General features: G+C 40.2%; 1 protein-coding gene across 1 annotated transcript in view; it reads right to left on the bottom strand.

The window, feature by feature from the left end:
- Window positions 1-266: 266 nt before the first annotated feature.
- Window positions 267-25,268, bottom strand: part of NKAIN3 (sodium/potassium transporting ATPase interacting 3) — a 303,057-nt gene continuing 278,055 nt past the window's right edge. The window contains exons 9-11 of the mRNA XM_047073857.1: window positions 9,334-9,395; window positions 6,781-6,789; window positions 267-320 (exon numbers count right to left, since the gene is read on the bottom strand). Of these exons, the coding sequence (XP_046929813.1) occupies window positions 267-320; window positions 6,781-6,789; window positions 9,334-9,395 (125 nt within the window). The remainder of the gene's footprint in view (window positions 321-6,780; window positions 6,790-9,333; window positions 9,396-25,268) is intronic.

Here is a 25,268-nt window from a genome sequence, read left to right as displayed (position 1 = left end):
TTTGTTTTGCATGCCTCACAGTAAATATTGTTAAAAAATGAAAGACCAATTTTTAAAATAATTACAAGTATTCATATAAGAAGAAAATGACTTAAAAAAATACCCACCCAGTCACCTACAACTCATCTAGTGAACAATGCTAATAATACATAGGCTGTGACCCAAGAACTCCGGGATTCGTGGGGAAGTAGGGAGGCGCGGTCCGTCCTCTGGGAGGAAGTGAGACGTGCCAATGCAGAGAGGTGCTCTCAGTGGTGCTTTGCTTCCTAACTCAAGTTCAGCAGCCGTGTTTCAGAGTCAGTGTCATTACTTATTTCGACCTAAAACAGAAAATATGAATTGCTTTAAAGAACTTGACAATTGAAAACTGAATTTCCTTTCTATTCATCCAGGCTTTTCAAAATGCAAAATAGATTCTGGGCGTGCCTCATGCGGTCCATGTATATGACTGTCGCAATAAGAAAACCAAAAACCCATGGGCTTCCTGCTCTTCAGGTCGGGGTGTGCAATCAGGTATAAAAATCAGAATATAGGACTGCTTTCCTGGGAGAGAAGTGCCAACCCATAGCAACTGAAGAATGATGTAAAGGTATGGCCTTCGGTTGTCTTGGGGTAAAGATGAGAGGGTAATATTATGTCTCCAAACTGCTAGAAACATCCCTAGCCTAATCTTCCTACAGTATTCTGTTGGTTGACTGCTCAAGGATCATCCTCATCTGGCTTTCATACCATTGATCCATGTCCTTACATACATCCCGTCCTGTGATGATTAATTTTATGTGTCAGCTTGGGTGGGCCAAGGTAGCCAGATATTTGGTGTGGCCGTGAAGGTATTTTTTAGATGAGATTTACATTTACATCAATAAACTTTAAGTAAAGCAGATTACCCTCCATATTGTGGATGAGTCTTATTCAGTCCCTTAAAGGCCTTAAGAACAAAGACATTCTGCCTCTCCACTGCCTTTGGACTCATGATTGCAACATCAACCCTTCCCTGGGTCTCCAGTCTGCAAGCTTTCCTTACGCTTGTTGGACTTGCCTGGCTCCATAATCACATGAGCCAATTAAGATCTCTCTCTCTCTCTCTGTCTCCATACACACACACACACACACACACACACACCCTATTGGTCCTCTTCCTTGGAATCTCTAGTCACTCTTGCTACCGATTCTAAGTCTATATTAGACAGTCAGCCTTTGGAAGGTGGCGGTTCTGCCTTATGCCTATTCCCAGAATATCAACCACATGCACTGTCTGCCACATAGTTGGCACTTCATATTTGTTGAATATTTTTGCTCTCACTGTTTCTCTCATGAAAAAACTCTTAGCTGATCCAAATCCTATTCATCTTTAGGGTTCAGTTGACATTTCTTCTCCTCTGTGAAGACTTCTACTTCTGCTTCAGCCATACTACTTTCTCACCCTGCTGACAGCAACTCTTACATTATCTGCTGTACCCCATGTGGAGCAAATGGCATTCAACTACACAATTAATTCGGCTCTGATTGTTTCACTCAGATATGTAAGTTTCTTCCCCCCAACTAAATTATAAGCATCCTGCCAGTAGAAGCTGTGACTTTCTCTATGGCTCAGAATAGACTTTTTTGGTCATAATTTTAAATAACTGGAAAAAAGCTCCAACTTTCCAGCTTTGCTTTTTGGTAGTAACTCTTCTCCAGGGAAGTCCTGTTCCCTCTCACACATCGCAAGAGTTGGAGTCCTTTACTTATCTCCTCACCTTCCTTTCACATTTTCTCTGCCTATTTCTCTACATTCCAAAAACTAAATAGCCCACATATCTACCCCTTTCACCCCATTGTGATTTAATAGGGATTGGAGCTGAAAGATAAAGGGATAAGATTATGATAGTGGAATTTTAATCATTTTATACTGTATCTTAGTTGGGAAGGGGTTTCAAGGTCCTGAAGTTTATTCATCCATCCAATAGGCAAATTTCTTCTAGAATGAGGATAAGGCAATAGGGGAAGGAATTTTTGTTTGTTGGGGGTAGTACTGATGGGAGTTTGGGGGGAACTTCTGGGTATACCCATCACATTTATCTTTAGTGGTGAGACCGATCTAATTCTGTTATTCTTGAATTTTCTACACTTTCGGTCCAAGATCAAGCTTGACCTTGTGGCAAGATACTTCATACGTGGTGCTACGTCTTCTGATTGTGTCATATCTGGAGACACATAATGTCGAGTTGTCACTCTTTTAATGATGCTATGATTGATCAATGAATTTGAGTAGAACAGTTTGAGTTTTGGGAACCTTAAGATCATATCTTTATTTTTTTCTTCAGATGTTAGTAGTTATCTGAGGGTACCTACCTTCCAGGCAGAATGAAATCAAGTAACAAGGTAGTGATGTTATTTCAAAGTGTGTCTTCTGAGAGGCCTGTCATTGTATCTTTTTCTATTGGTTTTCTGTCTCTCTGTATCACTTCTGAGATGTGTGTGTGTGTGTGTGTGTGTGTGTGTGTGTGTGTGCGTGATATGCCTGTGTTCTCATCTGTGTATTCTACTTTCTTTCTTGTATCTTGTTTCTTTCCAGAACTTGTCATTACATGGGATTATAAGTGTTTCTTGATATGAATATAAAGGAAAACAAAGTATGTTTTTAACATGAAATTTGGTGTATGTTCATTGCATTGCATTTAATTTTAAATTTTTTAATGTTTATTTCCTTTTGAAGGAGAGAGAGACAGAGCATGAGCAGGGGAGGGGCAGAGAGAGACAGGGAAGCACAGAATCCGAAGCAGGCTCCAGGCTCTAAGCTGTCAGCACAGAGCCCAACACGGGGCTTGAACTCACAAACTGTGAGATCATGACATGAGGCGAAGTCAGATGCTTATCCGACTGAGTCACCCAGGCACCCCACGTTGCATTTAATTTTAGTATCAGAGGATATTTTCTTTTGGAAACAGGCAAAATGAAGTTATTTTTACTTATGTTGATTAATTTGGGGGTGTGCTCCATGTCTCCATGGGTAAATCTATTTCCTTGCTGTTAATATCCATGGCAAGTACTGAGAAGATTCCTGAGAGTTCTGGCAATGACAGGAATTGACAGTTTCCCTGGAGGGTACCATTCCGATGTGAGTTTTTTCATTTTGGAAAAGCCTTCATGTGCTTCACAAGGCAGTGGACAACCAGGTTCCACAAGGTTCTGGGGGCAGTGAGTGAGGTCACAGGTCAAATGAGAAGGTCTTGGCGATCCCTGTGAGACACAGGGGAGATGGCTGACCATCAGTCACGGTCATGGCAGACCGTCTTTTGCGTTGCCTGGCTGCACTGTTGGTGGCATCGTTCCTTCCTAGCCAGTCGGTGCATGAACCGACTAGCATAGTGATGAGTCTGAACCCTAGAAGCACAGCCATTTCACTGCTCCATGGTCAAGTGGCTACACATTAGGGTGTGTTCTTACATTGCCCCTAAAATGAAATAGTCGTTTCCTATGATGGATCAAAAAGTTATTAATGCGAGTGACAAAGGAAAGGCACCCCAAGGAGAGAAAAAGCAGCAAGCCCCTAAACACTGCCCCTTGGTGCTAAGTGACGCAGGCATGTGGGGAAGCCCGGCTCTCCTCTCGGACAACTAAGAAGGCGCTGAGTGCCTGACATTTGTTGTGCTCTACGCTCTTGACCCTGCCCTGGAGAGTTGACGCCCGCGTAAGTGCCCACCACTTCCAGGGACTGAGGGAAGCCCTCAGGCACCAGGACTTCACAATCAGTCATGGGAAAAGTGAGCAGCCCCCAGTCTGAGCAGATTCCAGACACATGGTTCTGCATGCCACAGGGGACAGCCAGCATAGAGAGAGAAATATGGACATGTGAGGGCCAGTCAAGGACAAAGGAAAATGAGATAAAGACAGAGAGTTACCATTTTATTAGTCTTTAGGTACTTGGCCAAGAAATAGAGGCGTGATGGGGTAAATGCAGGTTGTAGACTCTGGGTTCTTCCAGCTTCAGTTTATTAATACATTGCTGGTGGCTACTGGTTTTTAAACCAAGGTTTGAAAGCAAATCATTCTTACCTCCCTGCCTGCCACACACACACACACACACACACACACACACACGTGTTTTGTCTTCTTAGATGGTTCTTAATCTAGGAGTTGCAAATGCAGAATGGTCTGGCTCCAACTTACCGGGATGCTGACAGAAGCAGCTCTTCTTAGGGAAGAGCAGTGGAGGGCCACCCCCATCTATCCGGCAGCCGGTCATCAGAGGTCGTTTTCCTCTGGGCCTGGGCCATTAGAGGCAGAGACCAGGCAGTGAAGGTACAGGTGGGCGCTGACCGCAGAGCCCGCCTGAAATGGGAATTAGCTTGTCTGTCTTCTCATACTGAGTGGCAACAGTCGACACTCCATCAGCAGTGGCCACGTAGCATGTGACATTTTTTGTGAAGAAAAATTAGCCTCCAGCCAAGGCAATCAGGCAAGTCAAGATACCAGAGAAAAGTCGAGTTCTTATTTGGAAACCTTAGGGAAAGACTGGCTGAACGCGGGGGAAGAAGCTTTTTCATCAAGTCTTTCTTAATGGCAGTCTCGGGGCGTCTTCCTCATGGGAATTTCTAATGTCATCAGATCTCTATCTCTGTGGTGGAACTCAGTTCTGAAATTCCACTGCTGTCTTTCTTTGACAAACTGCCTTGGTCTAATTATTTCTATCTGAAGAATTACTGCTACATAGAACTTAATTTTCCCACTACCCAGTCGCTAACCGTTTTGATTTCAACACACTTTAATTTAGTTGCTCACTAGGATGTTCCCTGAAATTCCATATCTCCTTCATAGCTGCATGGGTTTTTGCCAAGCGATTTTTCTTCCTGAGAGGTACATCTGCTTTTATTAGCCCTATCCTCTTGGCGTTAGCTGCAGCCCCGACGTAGGCCACTCTGTAGGTGTCCCCTTCAAAGCCACCACTGACCACATGGCTCTCTGCTCCAATGACAAGAGCTTTTTTTTTCTCCTTGTTAAAGGTGGTGGCAGTGATGGAGGAGGTCCTGGCAGAGACCTAGGCTGTACTTAGGTTGAGAGCTATAGCTCCCTCACTGATGGCTGTGGCAAGATCACGGACCCCCACACGGGCTACCCCTGTCCTGTGTGTCACATATTCCCAAGGCAGATCCAGACAACAACCACTGAAAGCATCTCTATAGCTTTAAAATTTTTAAATATTTGATTTTTTAGTGGTATTTCACTGGTGCAAGGTTGGCAGACCCTGTCCTGCTCCCTGGCGGGGACAGGGGGAAGGGGGGAATATGCCAGGGAGCTCCTACTTATTCTACACATCTTGCCAGGCTAGAGGCAAGATCAATAGGGTCTTCCCCACTGATTCGTCAAGCTCCTTCCCTTGGCTGTGGTTTCACTGGACAGTAGGAACAGACAGTGAGAATTTCATTCATCTATATAGCTTTTTAAAAAAATTCCAGTATAATGAACATACAGTGTTATATTAGCTTCTGGTACACAATGTGGTGATTCAACAATTCCATACATTTCTCAGTGCTCATCATAAGTGTGCTCTTATTCCCCTTCACCTATGTCACCCATCCGTCCACCAACCTCCCCTCTGGTAGCCATCAGTTTGTTCTCTGTATTTGAGCAGGGTTTTTTTTTTTTGTGTCTTTTTTTCTTTGTTCATTTGTTTCTTAAATTACATATATGAGTGACATCATATGGTATTTGTCTTTCTTTGTTTGACTTATTTCACTTAGCATTATACCCTCTAGGTCCATCCACGTTGTTGCAAATGGCAGGAGCTCATTCTTTTTTATGGCTGGCATCTCTGTAGCTTTAGGAGTAAAGAGTGATACTGTTTCGATGGCGGAGCAGTGGCTGTGGAGGATCTGGGGGCATCCCCACCAGGAGTTATCAAGATTCCTGCTCTACTTAAACATCTGCTTCCTCATAGGCTTGCTCAGTTTAGGTGACAGCTATGGCAAACAGAAGATTGGGCAGTCTTGAATTTCAGCTTCCTCCGCTGTAGAATGGCCAAGCAAATTAGCCTCCACACACGGAACAGTCATTCTCTTCTTCTGCTTTTGGTTAACTCCTCATTTCCTTTCCTAAGTCAGCTCGGGTATTATCTCTTGGTTGATCTCCCTGCAAGTGAGAAGTAAGCATTCTTGCTTCTGCAAAAAAGTTAATTTGGGGACACTGTTTTGCATCTCCTTATTTCTATGTAGGTCTCCTCTCCTAGATCATCAGCTGCCGGAGGTCAAGGCTCAAGTGTTGCTAGTCTTTCCATTTCTGGTGTCTACCACAGGGACTGTGGACACATATTATAAGTAAGTAAATAGTTGTAAATAAAACTAATTTACTTAATCAGGCCCTCTTGATAGCTTGGTATCATTCTTTTGAAAGGAGACAAAGCACGGAAGACTGACTCCATATGTAAAATAACTTCCCCTATCACATTATCCCCAACACACACATTCACACACAATTTGACTGTGGGCACAGGAAAGGTACATTTTATGATGATGAGCAATGACATAATCAAACACGAGAATGAAGGCTTCCTGTACAAACAGACAGTGTTACCTGTGAATGGGCTGTCTGCTTGTAACTACCCTTCTAGAGTTGAAAGCCACCCTTCTACATCCCTGTACCTGTGAATATGCTCAGGAATCTCCTGATTCCCTTAATGAAGTCCCCTAATGAAGTGGCTTCCTCATAACACCTGGCTTAGTACTCCATGGAGACTAAAGAGCCTTCACAAAAGTTAAAAACCAGCATTCTCTCCCTTCTCTGACAACTTATACGGAAGACTGGCTTTTTCTCCAACCTGTTGCTGGGTGGTGATATGGCATCACCGAGCCGGCCACAACAAAGTCCAACATAATGGCCTTGTTAAAAGAAATCAAGCAGGCGGACTAATGTTACCTGGATAAACTGCAATATTTACATACAGTGGGGAGCACACATACTGACCTCTTAAATTGTTCATGCACAGTGATTTTTTTTTTAAAATTTTTTTTTTCAAAGTTTATTTATTTTTGGGACAGAGAGAGACAGAGCATGAACGGGCGAGGGGCAGAGAGAGAGGGAGACACAGAATCGGAAACAGGCTCCAGGCGCTGAGCCATCAGCCCAGAGCCCGACGCGGGGCTCGAACTCCCGGACCACGAGATCGTGACCTGGCTGAAGTCGGACGCTTAACCGACTGCGCCACCCAGGCGCCCCCATGCACAGTGATTTTAATTCAGGTGTAGTTTGATCTTTCAGATTCTTGCTCCCTTCATGGTTGAAAGGCTTCCCATATTCATCTAACAGTAATATGCATAATCTGTCAAAGCAGAAACTTGTTCCATTGCTTTCTGTAGCCTGTAGTTTATGCTACATGCAGCTAAAAAGGTGTGGGAGTTCATCAGTGAACGGGGTAGTTGAGAAAGCCCTTTGAGGAGGCAGCAGAGTTGATCAAAGCTTTTCAGGTCATCTCACAGGTACATTTTATGTGCTCTTGAGTCACAGAAACGGGAGAGACTTCAGGGAGCATAGATGGCAGTCACTTGCCTTTGGGCCAGGCCAGAGAACACTGCGAAGTACATGGATGCACATGCCATTCAAGAAAGGAGATTCCATTACCAACATCAATCAATTGTAATTGTAATAACCTTCCTTAATAGAAAGATCTTTCTTACATCTGACCAACATTTTTCATAGTGCAATTTCTCTGCTGAGTTATTTTTTTCATAGTGGAGATGAAATAAATCATTCATCACCTTCTTTATTACGTATCAAATGTATATTACACTCTCCTAGCCCCTGCTAGGCATTGTTTCCATTCTCCTCTCACTTCCAATGCAGTGATCATCTCTATTATTGTCACAATCCCTGCCAAGTTCCCCAGATCTACAAATATCAACTTTTGGAGCACATCATTTACTGGCGTTCAGTAGCATGAGTAATGAGGTGGTGACTGCTTCGTCCCAGAGTGTTATATAGGGTGAATGATTTTCCAAATTGGATTTGCTTTAAGAAACCAACATTTATTTAAACATCCATCATGTGACAAGCACAGTGCTGATTTGTGTGGCTTGTGAGCTATGTTTCCTTTAGATCATTCTGCCAGAATAAAATTAATTCAACCTGGAGAGGTGGAGGGGCCGGTGCAGGCTTCGCAGGGCTGGGGGTGGGGATTGCAGATATGAAACCACTGTGGCAAAGCAGAGGGAGGCGTTCATGTGTGTTTCTTATCATGTCTTCGGCTTTGGTCTCCAGTGGCTGTTGTACATAATTTCCTTTATCACCATGGAACTGAAGAACATTGGGCTGAAAGAATAGAAGGTCATCTGACCAAGTCCACAATATCAGGCATGGTGATTGCTTATCATTCAGAAATGATCCCAGCTCCACCCCTTACTACTAGTGGGATTTGGGGGAATTTGTCTAACCTCTGTGTACCTCTGTTTCCCTTTTTATGAAGTGGGACTATTCATGAGTACCTTACAGTATTTCCATGAGGATAAAGTGAGACAATGCCAAGTGCTTGGTACATGATAGCTATTATTTTATACAGCTGTCTACTTGCTACTTAGAGTTTTCTAGGAATGGAGTCACTGTATCTATTTTCTTGCTTTCTAGTATTTTATCAGTCAGGTGACCATGATACCTTCCTTATACTCAACTGAAACCTGTCCCATTTAAGGTGCTTTTTGTTGTACTTGTTGACTTCCTTCCATGTCCTTTAGGGAGAGTTAGTCAAATATTTGAGTACTAGGCACAATCATAGGTAACTTTACATATACTATACATACCTTACCCCATTTTGAGTACTAGGCACATTTGAGTACTAGGCACACTTAAGTACTAGGTACAAGCTATACATACACTATACCTACCTTATCCCATTGAATCCATCTTCCCTCCTCTGCCTCTGAAACCATATCACAGGTGGGAGAACCAAGTCTCAGAGGTGTCAAGGAAGGCCCCTGAGAGCACACACACAGAGCCTGGATCCTAACCCAATCTTTCTCCCCTTTTCTCTGTTATGTGGCCCCCAAATATGTATCTAGTTTCTCTTCTGTAGACTACATTATCCTTTTTATTTCCAATTTAGCTATCAACCCCCTGATAAGAAAAGCTGAATAAAAATCCCATTTTGGAAACATAAACCACGTTACCTATTTCAAATTCTTTTTGGGATGAATAACAACAATGATGATGTTGGGTTACATGTAAAAGGTGTGTTTTAAATATGAGTGGAAAATTAAACCAATGATTAGTAGTAGCAGGTCCAAATTATTTCAGATTTGGTTAGTTTTGACCAAGTTAGAACGATTAATATTTTCCATCTCATCACACCTTTACTTACAGGTTAACAGGCTTTAACTCAACATGATCCTGGTAGTAGGAGCGTGCATCAAGTCCACCTATGAAATCAACTGCAAATACAACACAGCCCGATGTGAATAAATGTGTAAATGAAAACACACAGAACACTAGGTGTTTAAAGTAGAACACATAAAAATAATATTAACAAAAAAAATCTGTCTACCACAAATGGAAAAATATGTGTTCAATATAAAAGACTGCTAAAAACAAGATCAATGGTCAAAAAATAGGGAAATTTTAAGAAACACATAAAGAGCTTGGGATCTTAAGGATTGGAAAATCAAAGTTGTTATTGACTTTCGTGAAAAATGAAGTAACATTAAATAACATTAGATTTTAAATAATGTGTTTGTCCTTAGGCATACGGATATGCCCTTTCCCCCTATATATCAAAAGATATACCTCTCGTCTTGTTGCCAGAATCCAATTTTTTCCTTAAGAATATTTATCGCATCATTAGAAAGACCTTTGAGAAGTCGCATAATCTATGCCCATGCCTTTTGTCCTCAAGCCATCTTTGACAAATGGACATCTGCTTTTTGCAAAGGTTTCATCTCTTCTGTGGTAGCATGGTGCTTGTCTCACCGTCTGTATAGAATCACTGTTCTTGGTGACATTCGTTCTAATTTCTGTTTTGATGACAGTTTCCGTCTTTCTTTTCTAATCCTAATGTCCATGCCTAATCTTCTTCTCCCCCCTTTTTTGGTAGTCTATTAAAAATTTTAATTACTTTACCTCCAGCTTTGGTTATATTATGGCACTATAACATTAACAGGTACACAGTCATATAGGAACTCTGAACTCTCGGCAAGTGCGTGTGTGTGTGGGTACACAGTATGAAAATATTATATCGTATCTTCAGCTCAAGACAGACATTTCAGTAACCTGTGATTTCAAGATGGATGACTTAGCTTAGAAGTTCTAGTGAAGCCTTGACCTACTCTAGCTGTAGTCACTCTTGTCAATTTCTGACTTGCTGTATCCTTTTTCCCCCATTGAAGAAGCTGAGGTAAGTCTGGGTCAATCAAACCTTCACCAGATCACTGTGTAGATGTGAACTTTGGGGTCCTGTGGGGGTACACAACAACCAGGTGGCAAGGGCCACTGTAATTACCATTACTCCAAGATAATCCCCACAGAGACTAGAGGAGCCTGAAGCCCATCCTTTTCCTACCAGGTCATATAAGTTGCCCGGACACCATGTTAGGGAGAGAAACAGTGAAGGAGGAGTCCGTCTGAGACACTGGAAAGATTTTCCCAGTAAGTGTAGGCAGTGACTAGGGACCATTTAAATGGTCAGATTGGACTACGTTTTTATCAGATTAGATATTTAATCAAACATCCGCTCCCTCATTTTGCTGACCAATGGGTGGGAAATTAGAAGGAAAATTACCCTGATTAAAAGTTGAATGAAGATATGATTTATAAGGCACTTTTCAAATTTAAAGAGGGTGTTAAAAATAAAATTACAAATATATACATTTGTGAATAAAATGATTCAATTGAAAAATTATATACAAAATAAACTTTTTTTTATAAAAATAAAGAGCATATATGTGTATACTTTAAAGCAAAATAAAAAGAAAACTTTTTTATATTGATCATTTGAACATTAAAATGTAATATTCACAGAATCATTATTTTTGGTATAAATTCAGGAACTGCTGTGAATCTGCTCCTTAGCCATCTCTGTCTCCAATAGACCAGGTCACCAGAATATACATACAATATATATTTTTTCAATCTGGTTTTATTATTTTTATAAATTTATACACAGTCTTATTCAGAATTTTTTTTATTGTTAGTAAAGTTAAATTGTTGATACCTTAATCGATTCTGTAAATCATAGTATTTTTAACTATGGAAATAGTCTCCATATAAGGTGCCAAAGAGTGGATATGTGTAATGTTATTTACAGTACTTTCCCAGGTACTGTTATTTTACCTCCATTTAGTGTATCTTTGCCAAACATCTTATAAGACAATAAAATATAAGTTGTATCTATTTATGATTTTTTAAAATCACATATAAATGCTGCACAATTTTTAGGCCCTCTCACAAATCAGCTTCTTTTCATTCTAGTGCAGAATATAAATTTCCTCAATTAAAAATAGGAGCTCTGTCAAAAGAGTCTTTTCTCAAGTCTAGATATTTCAAGAGGAAATTCTAAAATTGAAAAATTAAATCTTGCATAACATTTGAGCTCTCATTATTTAATTTGCCCAGTTCTCTTCCTTTCGTGAGCATAAATTTCAATGTTCTCCTTTTTATAAGCTCTCAATTACTGCCATTTACTAAAAGCTCCAAAGGATGACTTTTGTGGTGCTTCATTTGTTGAATGATTCAATTTAAAATTTCCGACTGATCTTGAATGAAGTGCAACTAAAATGTAGAAGAGCCATTTATAAAAATGCTCACAACTAATATAGGAAAATTAGATTGATTTACAAAGTACTTCTTTAAAGGATGAAATGTTCCTAACTCTGAAGGATAAAGAGAAGCAAAGGCAGAAAATGTATTCTGTCATTCTGAAGGTTTTTTTGTTTGTTTTCAACATCAATCTCATTAGCAAAATGTTTTCAGGTAAATGCAAATCAAAATCACAAGGAGATACTATGTTATACCCACAAAGATGGCTAGAATAAAAACATCAGATAATAACAAATGTTGGTGATGGTGTAGAGAAATCTGAACCCTCATACACCGCTGGTCAGATGCAAAATGGTGCCGTCACTTTGCAAAACAATCAGTTCCTAAAATGTTTAAGCAGAGTTACCATATGACCCACTAACTCTACTCCTAGGTACATACCCAAGAGAAATGAAAATATATGTCCACACAAAAGTGTGCACACAAATATTTATAACAGCATGATTCATGATATCCAAATGGTGAAAAAATATTCTAGCTTATCTACCCTAAGGTGTGTATGTATACAAATATAATATATATCTTATATATTCTATGTACATCTCTGTATACATAGAAAATTTGAAAACTAGAGTTTCTCTTTTCATTGGTATATCACTGTAGCGTCATTGGGAGGCAATTACAAATTACCTGTGAGCCTGAATTCCAAATATGTTTCTGCTTCACAAATTTCTTAGTTTAATATGAATACTACGCTTTAAAAACCCCACAATATTGTGCTCCACCATTTGTATGATTATCACAAAACGAATAATTTTATCCTTAATATTTACTTAACTGAATTACCGTACCATTGAAAGCAACACCCTACATGTTAGCTTGGACGGAATGAATATTTAAAAACCTTACTTCAATTCTATGAATTGGATTAAAAAAAATAAAACGCTATTCGAAAGCAAATTAATTGGTTTTCCGCTGACAGCATCTGAGGAACTGATAACGTGTTGGTATTTTGGCTCCTTGGGAATTGTTTCTTCCACTGCTGGAGACAGCCCATCACCTCAACTTCTGGGTGCCCTGTGCCGACCCTCTGTAGCAGCTATGGGCTGGCGCACTGAGCTGCCGGCAGCCTCCAGTCCTTTCTCACCTCCACCGGCACTGAAAGGAATTAGCCGTATCTGCTACTCCTGCCCGAGCACCTATCTTTTTACTCATTGATGGATCTGCACGCTGTCCTTGGAAGAAAGGTCCTAGTTACAAGGTATCTGTAAAGATTTGGGGAGAAGACGGGGGCGGCGGCGGTGGTGGTTTTCTTACACACTTAACCATATATGAAAAGAATTCGACTCATTGCTCTTGTATCTCACACATCTTGAGGAGACTTAATGGCAGACGCTTGAGGTGCTATCAGTTCACCCATCCCAGGTTATCCTAATACAGTTGCTACTGACAATATTTCACTTGAAAAGCAAAAAAATCTAGGACAAAGCCTAAGCCAAATAGGATGCCAGGACAACCTATGTAAACAGGGGCTGTTTCAACCAGATCAGGACGCATGGTCATCCCAGTGGACCCTTTCTCTGCACATCAGAATTCTAGTGTGAGGTAAAATTTTCAAATCTCTAAACTTAGATATTACATATTGGTAAAATTCAACTTATCAAGCTTCCGAACGAGACAAGAGTACAAGAAAATGTAAGGAACAATCACTGAAAAGTAGGTATGTAAGAAATTAAAACCATCAAGAATCCTTTATGGATAAAATGCAGCAGTATGGGTTTTGGGCAACAGAAGCCTACAAGTCCATGAGATGATGATGTTCCTATATAAAAAATTAGTTTTTGATGGATATACCAACACTTGCCATTGGCCAGAGTGGGAAGATAGTTCAAGCGAAGGAGTAAATTGGAGCATAAATTGAAGGTGAGTTTATAGATTCTTTTTTTTTTTTTAATTTTTCATGCTTATTTTTGGCGGGGGTGGGGGTGCAGAGAGAGGAAGACACAGAATCCCAACCAGGCTCCAGGCTCTGAGAGGTCAGCACAGAGCCTGATGCCGGGCTCGAAATCACGGATCTTGAGATCACAACCTGAGCCAAAGTCGGATGCTTAACCAACTGAGCCACTCAAGTGCCCCAAGTTTATAGATTCTTAAAGCTTATTTTTTTCCCCAATGATGCCAAATGCTTTTTAAAAATGAAGAAAATTTTTTTAAAAGATAACCTAACTAAAGACTTAAAAACAATTCAGTAGGAAAGACCTTGGGCTTTTAAGTTCTCAGTAAGGGAGTCATATTATATGATTAATAAAGTAAAGCAACTATGTATTTTAAAATTCACTCTAAGGAGAGAGATGTGAGAAGATGCTTAATGAAGGAATTTCTCCAGGAGAAATAAGATGAATTTCAACAAAACATGAGAAGGAACAAAAAAGGCATAGATAGACTTTCAGAGGTATGAAGAAAAGAGGATTCGAAAGGAAGCATCCATGAAATCTGGAGTTATTCCAGTGAGAACACCACTTGGGGGTCTTTGGCAGAAGAGTGGCCAGGGAAGAGTTGGGAGAGACAGAAGGAAGCACGGGGAGACAAGGGGTGGGTGTTGGGGGAACCGCTTGCTGGGTGACCTCAAGGACAATTAAGTTGAATTCTCTATACTCTGTATAATTAAAATCTTGAAGTGTAGAACAAAAAATCAGCACAGTTAAGAGTTGGCAGCAGCTGTCCAGAAAAGTCAGCTATGCAGAGCGCTGCTTCCTTCACCCCTTCTGGGAAACCGAGGTGTTACTATAAAAGATCCCACAGGGAGAGCCTGCAGCCAGAAAACCCCATTGTTTGCAGCCCTTCGAAATGTATTTCTTGTGCTAACTTCCATCAGCACAGCCAAGTAACTTCTTGGAAGAAATTGTGTTACTTGTAACCGAATATCTTTGCGGTTACTTTAGTCATGCCACTTCCCTGATGAGGCTTCTCCCCGACCTGAAGGAATTACAAAGTTACTCTAGATTTCAAGCAACATCTTACTGTATGACTAGAGCTGCTTTCCACTTGGAACAGGTACACAACCAATTGCAAGTTTTCTATTTGAGTATAGGAAAATTTTTGTCATAAATGAAGGTTCCAGTAGGTAACTCAGCGCTCCTGACTCGGACATTGCAAACCTGATTAAGTTGATACACCTGAAGCAGCACATTTGTATAAATATACACCTCAGGCAATGCCATTTCCAGTGAGAGCTCAGGCTATCATTTAATGTCCCAGGTGTAACTATACGCACCAAGTGGGGCGCCTGGGTGGCTCAGTCGGTTAAGCGTCTGACTTCGGCTCAGGTCATGATGCCACCGTTGGTGGGTTCGAGCCCCGCGTCGGGCTCTGTGCTGACAGCTTAGAGCCTGGAGCCTGCTTTGCGTTCTGTGTCTCTCTCTCTGTCCCTCCTCCACTCAAGCTCTCTGTCACTCTCTCAAAATAAATAAATAAACATGGAAAAAATTTAACTATATTCATCAAGTAATTACTAGAATGTAGGTGTTTTGTTTCTGATCCAGCTAAGCGGCATGCTGCCTTGTCACTGACCCGAGAAACACCGAGCTCCTGCCACAAAGCCCTTAGCTCAGAGAAATGGAAAGACTCGGGAAGATGAGGACCAATTAACACACACATTAATTCTGAACTTGCTTCCCGGTCTATTACTGTTCCTTCTACTCAGGTATTGGACTGTTCTTTTTATTATTATTATTATTATTTTTTAATGTTTATTCCTTTTTGAGAGACAGACACAGAGCACTAGTGGGGGAGGGGCACAGAGCTGTCAGCACAGAGCCGGACGCGGGGCTTGAAATCACCAACCAGGAGAGCATGGCCTGAGTTGAAGTGGGAGGCTAAACCCACTGAGCCCTAGACTCAGTCCCTAGACTGTTCTAATAAGCATTGATTTTACAAGTATGATTTTACAGGTCGTAAGGGAGCATTTAAGGCCTTAAAAAATACAAATATTTGGGACTCTTGAATTGTGGTTTACTTGTTCTGCGATATGAATTCATAAGAGAAAAGCCAGGGTAGAGGCTTGACACCAACTGAGTTCACACAGATAAGATTTTGCGGCACCCCACGGCTAACGAGGGCTTTTAGGAAAGACCAGTTGTTTCGGAGGTAGCTGGCAACGAAACTCTGGGCTCCTAGGGCATGAGCTGCTTTGAAGCATCGCTCATCCGCCGTCCCCTGTCTGAAGACCCCGAGCTTGCAGAGGGCACGTTGCTCCGTGCAGAATCTCAGGCCGCGGCCGGCCTGCTCATGGCACACCAAGCGGCTGCGGGGGTGCCTCGATGGGTGCGCTGTTGATGCCGAGAGGGTGGCTGGGGCTGTGCTGCTCCCTGCCACAAACAGCTTTATGCACCTTAAGAGCCCTTCGAACAGACCGATGACACCCAAATGCAAGCTTGGTAGCTATTCATTGTTGTTCTCTTCAGGGTGCAGGAAGTTCAGAATTTCTTGAAACTTTTCAGAAAGCACACTTAACTCAAAAAGGGAAGCATACGGGACCCCTGAGATGCTCAAGGATAAGTCGGCCCCCGGCCGGGAAGGCAGAGTCCTCAGTGTTAGAGGTGGTGCTGTCCAGATTAGAGCTTTTCACCATTTTTCCCTCTTCCTGTCTGGAAATAGCCATGTAGAATAATAGACTCTTCTCGCCTGTCTTGTCCCCCTCTGTCTCAGGTACGGGCACGGAGAACTGATAGAGCTCATTGTCACTGCTGGCAACTTGGTCTGGAAAACACTGGGAGCGGTCAGGGGGAGATGCTGGAGGGTCTGGAAGCATCCCCAAGTATGTCCAGGACTTCCAGCCTCCTTGTCCTAGGGAGGGGGAGGGAAAGCAATAAGAGACCAGTAGACTTCAGCATGCCTTGGGGCAGATGTAGGGACTCTGCAAATGCTCTGTAGTTTCCGGTGGTCATTCCAAGAGCTTTAGTTCCAAAATGTATGTGTCCTGAGAAAGTACCTGCGGTCATTCTGGTTTTCTTGGTTCCCTCATCCTCCTCCATAATTGTCTTCTTTCCACTTTGCAACGAAAGGTATTTATCTCAGCCATCAGGAATCTTATCTTGGTGCACTATCCTGGAGGGTATCATACTCTAGGTCACTAAACAAAATGACAGGTATAATTTCACATGATGATGGAGTAATAGCTACTAATGACAATGGCTCTAAGTTTTTGCTTTCAAACAATCTTGTAATAAATTTTAGTACTTCAACAATAATTTTCGGTACTAGATCACTGGGTACTTTTTAACATATATCTCAGGCACTTTACCTATAATTTCACTCCTCTCCACCTTTCTTCTTCCCTGCTTTATTTTCTCTGTTGTGCTTATCACTGTTTACCATGCTGTATTATATGTTTCCATTAAAAAAAATCTTATTTGTTGTCTGACTCCCTCACTACAATTTAAACTTTATGGGATAAGAATTTTTGTCTGATCTTGTCTGATTTTGTTCACTGCTATATCCTCAGTTCCAAAACAGTGCCTGGTAAAAGGTATGCCTTCAAAAATATTTGGGGAAGAAAGGAATCAAAAGAATTGAGAGACAATGCTGCAATTAAATTCCTTCCATTCTCATATTTTTTTTCCCTGTAAACAAGGTTTCTATAATTACAACACTAGCATCAAATATTGAAAGTACCTGAGGTAGCCTATCTCATCCTAGCAGTAACTAATACTCATCCATGAATACACGAACTAATTGAAAAAAAAAAACCAAAACACACTCCATTCGTTTCATTAAGAGGTACTCTTCCATTAAATGTTTCATTTTATGTTTAAGTTTTTCTTTGGGTAGGGTTATAGTTGTAATTATTGGCTATCAGCATTACTGAGCAAATGTAAACATATTGTACATATTGATGAATATATTGATGAATACATTTATGTTTGCTCAGTCATGTTGGTGGCCAATAACTGTAAGCAAAACCTCATCCAAAGACAAACTTTGACACTTAAAATCTGGTCACAGGAAAAAATTAAATTTTTATTTATGGGACTAAATCTAAACCGATCTGCAAGTCCTTTACACTGAGCACAACAAAACATATTGAAAGAAATTAAAGGTGTCTTAAACAAATGGAAGAATAGAAAACATTCATGGATTGTAAAACTCAATGCTATAAAGATATCATTTGATCTGTGGATCAACTAATCTACGGATTCAAAGCAAACTCAATAAAACTTTCAGCAGTTTAATGAAGATGCTGACTCTAAAATGTATATGAAAAGGCAAAGACTCAAGATGAGTTAAGACAATCTTAAAGAAGGACAAACCATCAAATGTCCTAATTTTGGGGTTAAGATTGATAACTGGACTATACAAATTGAGAACTTTTATTCCTAAAAAGATAACATCCATTGAAAATAAAATTACCAGGTATAGATAAGTTTTCATTGTAGAGATATATGATAGAATAAGAAAAAAAATTAAGAATAAACATATTACATTAAGACAGAATTCTATGGGTCAAGTGGAATGGAGGTACAAGTTCCAAAAGAAACTGGCACAACTTAAAATTCCAACTGTTAATTATTTAGGTACTTTTTAAGTGGATGATTATGGCATTAAATTGCTATGCCATTTAGATTCGATGGGATACATTCAAAAGAGTAATGCCTCAGTTTTATTATGGTCATGATTTGTAACATGTCAATTTTTCTAAGTTGGAATTTCACGTCTCCTCTCTCCATGGTTCTGAGTGAGGCTTGGCTACAAGAGACTTTTGTGTGGAAGATACGGCAGACATAAGGGAAGCAGAAGTTACTGTGCTCAGGAAGTTGATCTAGAGTTCCAGGCTCCCCTGTGGCGGACAGCCAAGAGCGAGATCTGGTTGGCACAGTGGGATCAGCGAACAGTTCAGTGGATGCCCAGCCCTGCCCCTCACAGCTGGCAGCACCACATCAACCTTGACCTCAGAATCCGTGCTGGGAGGACAGCCCTCCCTGACCTCCTGTCTGATGTGCCAGAGAAATCACTGAAATGGCTGAGTTTTCTTGGACGTGCCTACCATGAGGAAGAAACGCTAAGTCTGGTTTGGTGACAATAAAGAAAGTCACATTTTTGTCACGTCGTTTTGGGGGTGAGGTAGAGAAGAAGTTTGTTTTCATAATTTTGTAGTATTTGAATTGGATCTTGAAATTCTGTTATTTTAATGATAAATTTTGCATATTGAGTGTCCTGTGCTAAATAAAAGCAGACAATTGATTTGGAGCAAGATCATTGGGTGTGTTACATTATATATGACTCCCTGTATCCACTTAAATTTTAATAGGTTAGCCCATTATTTTTCTCCACAGTGTGCAAGTAATTTATATTCTCACTCAATATTTAAATATGAATGTTCTGGTTTTAATCTAGTGAGTGAGCAATGTCTCTTTCTTTACCAAATTATGAAGAATTTACTTGTTATCCTTGTTGGAAAGAAAAGCACAATTGCATGTTGGAAAGCACATGGACTTTGGCACTCGAAATATCTAGGTCAAACCTAAGTTCTGCTTCTTACAGATTAGTAGTGAGTTGAGGAAATTCTCAGGGCATCTAGAAAACAATGACAACCTCAGTGTGGTTGCCTGAGATGAGCTAATGGCCTTGGAGGGCTGGCACGCGGAAATCATGCAGTAAACGGTAGGTTGTTATAGATATTATTTGCATATTTATCTTGTTCTCATGATACATTCCCATCAACTATTGATTTCTGAAATTCCAGAAGCTTTGTGTAACTTAAGGTAACAATGATTTGTGAGAATTCCTACATTCTCTTTCCCCTATTCTCCATAAGAATGTCTGTCCTTGAGGAACTTGCATTGGATTTTGAGTTTAGTTTGATTTTCTCATATTTAGAAAGAGTAGCTACTTTGGAGGAGGGAAAATTGGTTGGTCTGCCACACTTTGAAGCCTGAGATTTCACCTTTTATGAGCATTTTTTAAATTATTCTGGAAAAGTTAAGCTTCCTCACATAAAGACATGGCACAAGAAAGAAAATAACGCTCAGCGGAAGTAGAACTTGTGGAGTTAACTGCCATGGGAGCGTAGCTCTCCCTCTCTGCAGCGCTGGTGATAAGTCGTCCAGGAGTGTAGATCCAGGGCCCAGGACCCACCCAGTACACACGTGACAACCTCCATCACCATTTGTTTGGCTTTTGACTGGCATTGCTTTTATTCTCTCCTCCTTTTTCCCCCACAGTAGCCCAAACCTTGGGGGGGAGAGCTCTGTTTTTTTCTTGGCATTTCAAATCATTCCATGGGATTCTTTGTAAATATATCTACAAAATGCAAAACGCACAAAGTGACTTCTTCCTAATGTTTTCGGCATTATTCCTTTAGATGCGTATTCTAGTTGTTCTGCAAGGATCCCAAGGACCGTCTTTAGCGTTTTGTCTTTGAATCTTCCACGGGGGAACTTGGTTGCAGTGTCCCTACAGGGTGCTTTGATAGTAATCATCTACGACTGCAGCTTCTCTCCTCGCTCTGAGTTGCAAGAGTTGTATCACCTTTGTAAAGATGCCCGTAACGTACCTGCTTCCACTATCCTACCCCCTCAACACACACACACACACACACACACACACACACACACACACTTTTTATAGTTTGTTTTTCTCATATTTTGAAAGAAAGTACATAATTTTTTCCCCCTTTCTTACTTTAGGCTTCATCTTTAATAGCACATTTTCTATTCTTTTTAAAGTTACTCAGCTCTTTCAAAGCCACACAGGTTGTGCTCTGTTTTGCCATCACAGGTTACTGTTACCCCTTCAGTTAATCTTCATCAATAGCTCAGTAATTGGATGGAACGGCTGCTCACTGTTTTCAACCACAGTCTGGCTCTACTGAAGGCCCTTTCAATTTTTGTGGCTTTTCAAATACTATCTGCTCAGAATCACTGGTGGCTGATGGCCGCTATGTCACTATACTGCTGGGCTCGTTCAGAGGAACCTTTTACTCTAGGGAAAACAAGATAAAAAAGAATCCTGAAAACACCATCCTTTTTATTTTTCTTTGGCTGCCTTTCCAGCTTCTGTTGTTTTCCTGGGTCCAGATCTCTAGAATCAGATGTTCCCATAATCAGTGCTGACAGTTGCTTCCCACTTGAAAATTTTCTAGGAGTAGGTAATATTTAATGGAATAATGAATTTCTAAAATCTCTTTGGGGCCAATAAAGCAGAATGGAATGGCCGAGAGGAAAACTAATGCTCAAAAATGTAAGGACTAAAAACAATTCTAAGAATTTGTCTAAACAGTTATAACTTTTTCCCAGGTAATTAATCTTTTCCTTAGTTATCCAGTTTTTCCCCCAGTCTGTATTTGTCATTCTCATCTAAATCTAGCTAATCAAGGGGTGCCTGGGCGGCTCAGGTGGTTAAGCATCTGACTTTGGCCCAGGTCATGATCTCAGGGTTCATGGGTTCAAGCCCCGCATCGGGCTCTGTGCTGACAGCTCAGAGCCTGGAGCCTACTTCAGATTCTGTGTCTCTCTCTCTCTCTGCCCCTCCCCCACTCATGCTCTGTCTCTCAAAAATAAATAAACGTCAAAAAAAACACAAAAACAAACGAATGTAGCCAATCAAGTCACAAATACCTGTTCACTTTAATGTCTGTCTAGAATTCTTTTTTATTGTCTGTGTCTACAATTTTGAATAGTATTATTTTTTTTTAATGGCTTCTATTATTACTTTTGGTTCTCCTTGTCCTAAGAGTCTCTATCCAAAAAATGCCATTTCTTCTGAGATCTCTTTTATAAATCCTTTTCTCTTTCTTTGAATTACCGTTCAAAGAAAATTGAATCTGATCATATTCTTCCCAAGATTAAATCTATTTATTGACCCACATCATCCAGCAGAAAATCCCAACTGGTGTGACCTGAGTAGGTACAGATGTGACAAGATATCAATTCCCTCATTTCCTGGCGCGTGTGTGTGTGTGTGTGTGTGCGTGCGCACACACACAGCTTGGAGTAGGTAGCCTTCTGGGCCAGTCATTTCTTGCTGGGAGAAAAGTAATTTATTTGCCACAGAGTGCCTTATAAATGTTAGTTTTCCTTATGAGTGCCAAAATACATAACACAAAATACAAAATACAAAATAAGACAGAATCCAGGGTCCCTCAAAGCCGACCCCACCATTCACTTGGTGAACTGAACACATCCAATCACTTATCACTTCTGGGGTAATTCAGTCTTTTCCCAGGCCTTCTTGAATATTCCATGGTTGTCCCAAGCTTTTTTTGACATATATTTCCCAGTATTTAAAATGCATTTTCTTTGTGCCCTTCCTGGTGATGTAATACTCTTCGTATAAGACCGTGTTCCCATGCTCTGAGCCATGCTTGGTGCCCTGAGACACAATTAGCCTCTGCTTGTTTTTTTCTGTGCGTGTGATTCACTTTATACAGATCGTTATCTGCACTTGACTCTTCTGTGATTATTTACATGTCTGGCTCACTTATTGGAATATAAAACCTCTCAGGAAAGGAACCAAGTCTTATTTATCTATGTATCCTTGTGGCCTAACACACAAGTCTTTCAATAACTGTTTCTTGAATGAATGAATCAATAAAGAATTAGCTATTTAACTTTATTTAAGCTTTAAAATTAAACGATAATATGCTGAGTCTGTACTCTAAATACTTTTGGATCTTGACAGGTCAGTGACCTTGGAACAAGAAGAGATATGAGAGAATTGCAGAATCCAATAAAAAATATTTAAATGTCTACAAGGATTGGCAACCTACCGAGAATATAAAATGAACATGGAATTCTATCATGTTATATGGTTGGAAGAAGTACATGGAATGTCAGTACATGGAGAAGTACATGGAGTGTCTCTTGAGTCATATGGAAAGACATTAAAATGTTTAAAGAATTTGTGAGTATAAAACCAATTAGAAAGAGACTCTTAATAGGAGTAAAGTCTTCTGTCTACTGAAATCTAATGTCATGAGTCCTAGTGTTGTGGGCTGCTAAGCTAATCACATTTAAAGGGTATGGGATAAGACCTCCACTTGTTCTACCAACATTAAAAAAAAGCCCAATATATCCATTAGTGGAATTTAGGTCCTGCTTGGGAGCTGACAGTCTCTCAGCATGTAGCAAATTCAAATTGTTTGAGATACTCATTCATTGGAGAAATGCATTTCCAATACTAGGAACTGACTACAGAGAGAGGAAAAGAAGCCAACTTCAATGTTTTAAAACCCTTTTATGAAGTATAGATTAGGATATTGTAATCGTTGGGATAGTCGGTGTTTATTTGGTATGAAAATCTTTGGTTCTTAACATAATCAGACAGATCATGTTAGGTCTGGCAGATTCCCCCTGTAAAACAAATTCAAGTTTTGAATTGGCTAATTAATTTTACACTTGTGATTTTAGGTTGAAAGACATGGGAAAACTGTATTAAATTTGTGTAATATATGTTTTTTAATATGAAATTTATTGTCAAATTGGTTTCCATACAAAACCCAGTGCTCATCCCAACAGGTACCCTCCTCAATGCCCATCACCCACTTTCCCCTCCTCGCCGTCCCCCACCAACCCTCAGTTTATTCTCAATATTTAAGAGTCTCTTATGGTTCGCCTCCTTCCCTCTCTGTAACTCCCCCCCACCGCCGCCCTTTTCCTCCTCCCTGGTCTTCTGTTAAGTTTCTCAGGATCCACATAAGAGTGAAAACATATGGTGTCTGTCTTTCTCTGCCTGACTTATTTCACTTAGCATAACACTCTCCAGTTCCATCCACGTTGCTACAAAAACTTGTGTAATATTGAAGAAAATTTGAGATTCAATATATGCATAAGCTTATTTTATTAGATTTATAGATTTGCTGGAATAGTTTAAAAACTAGTGAGTGTTTTATTTATCAGGATGAATATTTGAAGGACTTCCAAAGAATGATAATTACAAAAACGAATGATAATTACAATGGATTCATGAATGCAGGTTTAATATGTAAAGGGCTTTAGTTCAAATTGTATATGGAACAAATCATTTAAAGGAATTTAGACTACAAAATATAAGTAGATCAAGTAGTAATTGCAGTCCAGTGGAATATTATTTAGCCTTACACAAAAATGAAATTCTGATACAAGTTACAATATGGATAGACCTTGAAAACGTGGTAAATGAAATAAGTCAGACACAAAAGAACAAATACTGTAAGATTCTATGTATATGAGGTACCTAGACTAGGTAAATACAAAGAGACAGAAAGTAAATAGGTAAATACATAGAGCCAGAAGAGAGGTTATCAGAGGCTGGTGGGAAAGGGAGATGAAGAGTTATTATTTATGGGGACACAGCTCCTCTTGATACAATGAAAAAGTTCTGGAAATCGATATTGGTGATGGTTATACAACATTGTGAATGTATTTTATGCCACTTAATTGTACACTTAAAGATGTTCAAATGGTTAATTTTATATTATGTATTTTACCACTATAAAAATAAAAATAATTTCCCCAAAAGGCATTATTAAAATTCAGTAGGTTTATAAATGGAATAGTGAAAGTTCTATGTAGCCTTTAGAACTTAAGAAAACCCAGGTTTTAAAAACGTTGCCACTCTAATAAATAGCACAGTGATTTTAAACCCTGAATCAATATAAATAGAATTTGCTGAAAATCTTCCCTCATGGACATCAGGAAACGTACAGTGACAAAATACTAAGGAAACTTTGGCTTTCACCTGTTTTCTTGCATCTTTGTTGTCTCAAAAAGAAAACAGTCAATATGACACCTTTGTTTTCCTTAAATAATGAAAAAAAAACCACCCAGATTTAATTTACTTTTCCAAATAAACATGTAGGTGAATAAATAGAAAATGAGGCAAATATAGAATAAAAGAAAAGGAAACAAAACTTAAGTCAAGCTGTGTGTTATTTTTGCTCCCAACATGTAAAAAAAAAAAATGGTATGGTTTTCATCATTTCCACATAGCCTTCCCTCTCGATGCAGGGTTTAAAACTAAGTCCCTGATACAATCTGCCTTTTAATTCACTAGTCTTTTGACAGCAGGCCAGGGAAGTCCTGATTGCCTTTTGACCTTCCAGAGCATCCAATATGAAGCTAGGCCTGAAGTCAAGGCCTTTGTTTCGGTCAGAGGCCTCTTCTAGGAAGTGACTCCCTATGCATTTGCTACTCCACCTGCCAGGAATGTTCTTCTCCTGGCCACTCACCTCACAGGTTCCTTCTTATCCACATCCTTTATCTTATCCTTCTCCTTCAGTGCTGTCTCCTCCAGGAGACCTTCCCAGGCACATAGGAGGCACCGGCACTTTGTAGAATACACAATTTGTTCTACACCCCGTTTGGTGGCAGAATTCCTGCCTGTTTCTACTTCAGGGTCTCCACCTCTTGGAACCCTTTCCTGATCATACCCTCTTGGGTGCTTCTCAGTGCCTCATGCCCCAAAGGCACTTATCACCCTGTCCTCAAACTGCTTGGTCAACTCTCCTCCAAGCAATGACTTGGTGACCCAGGTGCCTTCAACACTGTAGTGGCACCATTTTAAACATGTGGCTTCCA

This window comes from Lynx rufus, unplaced genomic scaffold (genome assembly GCF_022079265.1).
Source record: "Lynx rufus isolate CCGP_SWC_20201006 ecotype Redwood Valley unplaced genomic scaffold, mLynRuf1.p SCAF_12, whole genome shotgun sequence".
NCBI classification, from domain to species: Eukaryota; Metazoa; Chordata; class Mammalia; order Carnivora; family Felidae; genus Lynx; species Lynx rufus.
This window is presented reverse-complemented; position numbering and strand designations above follow the sequence as displayed.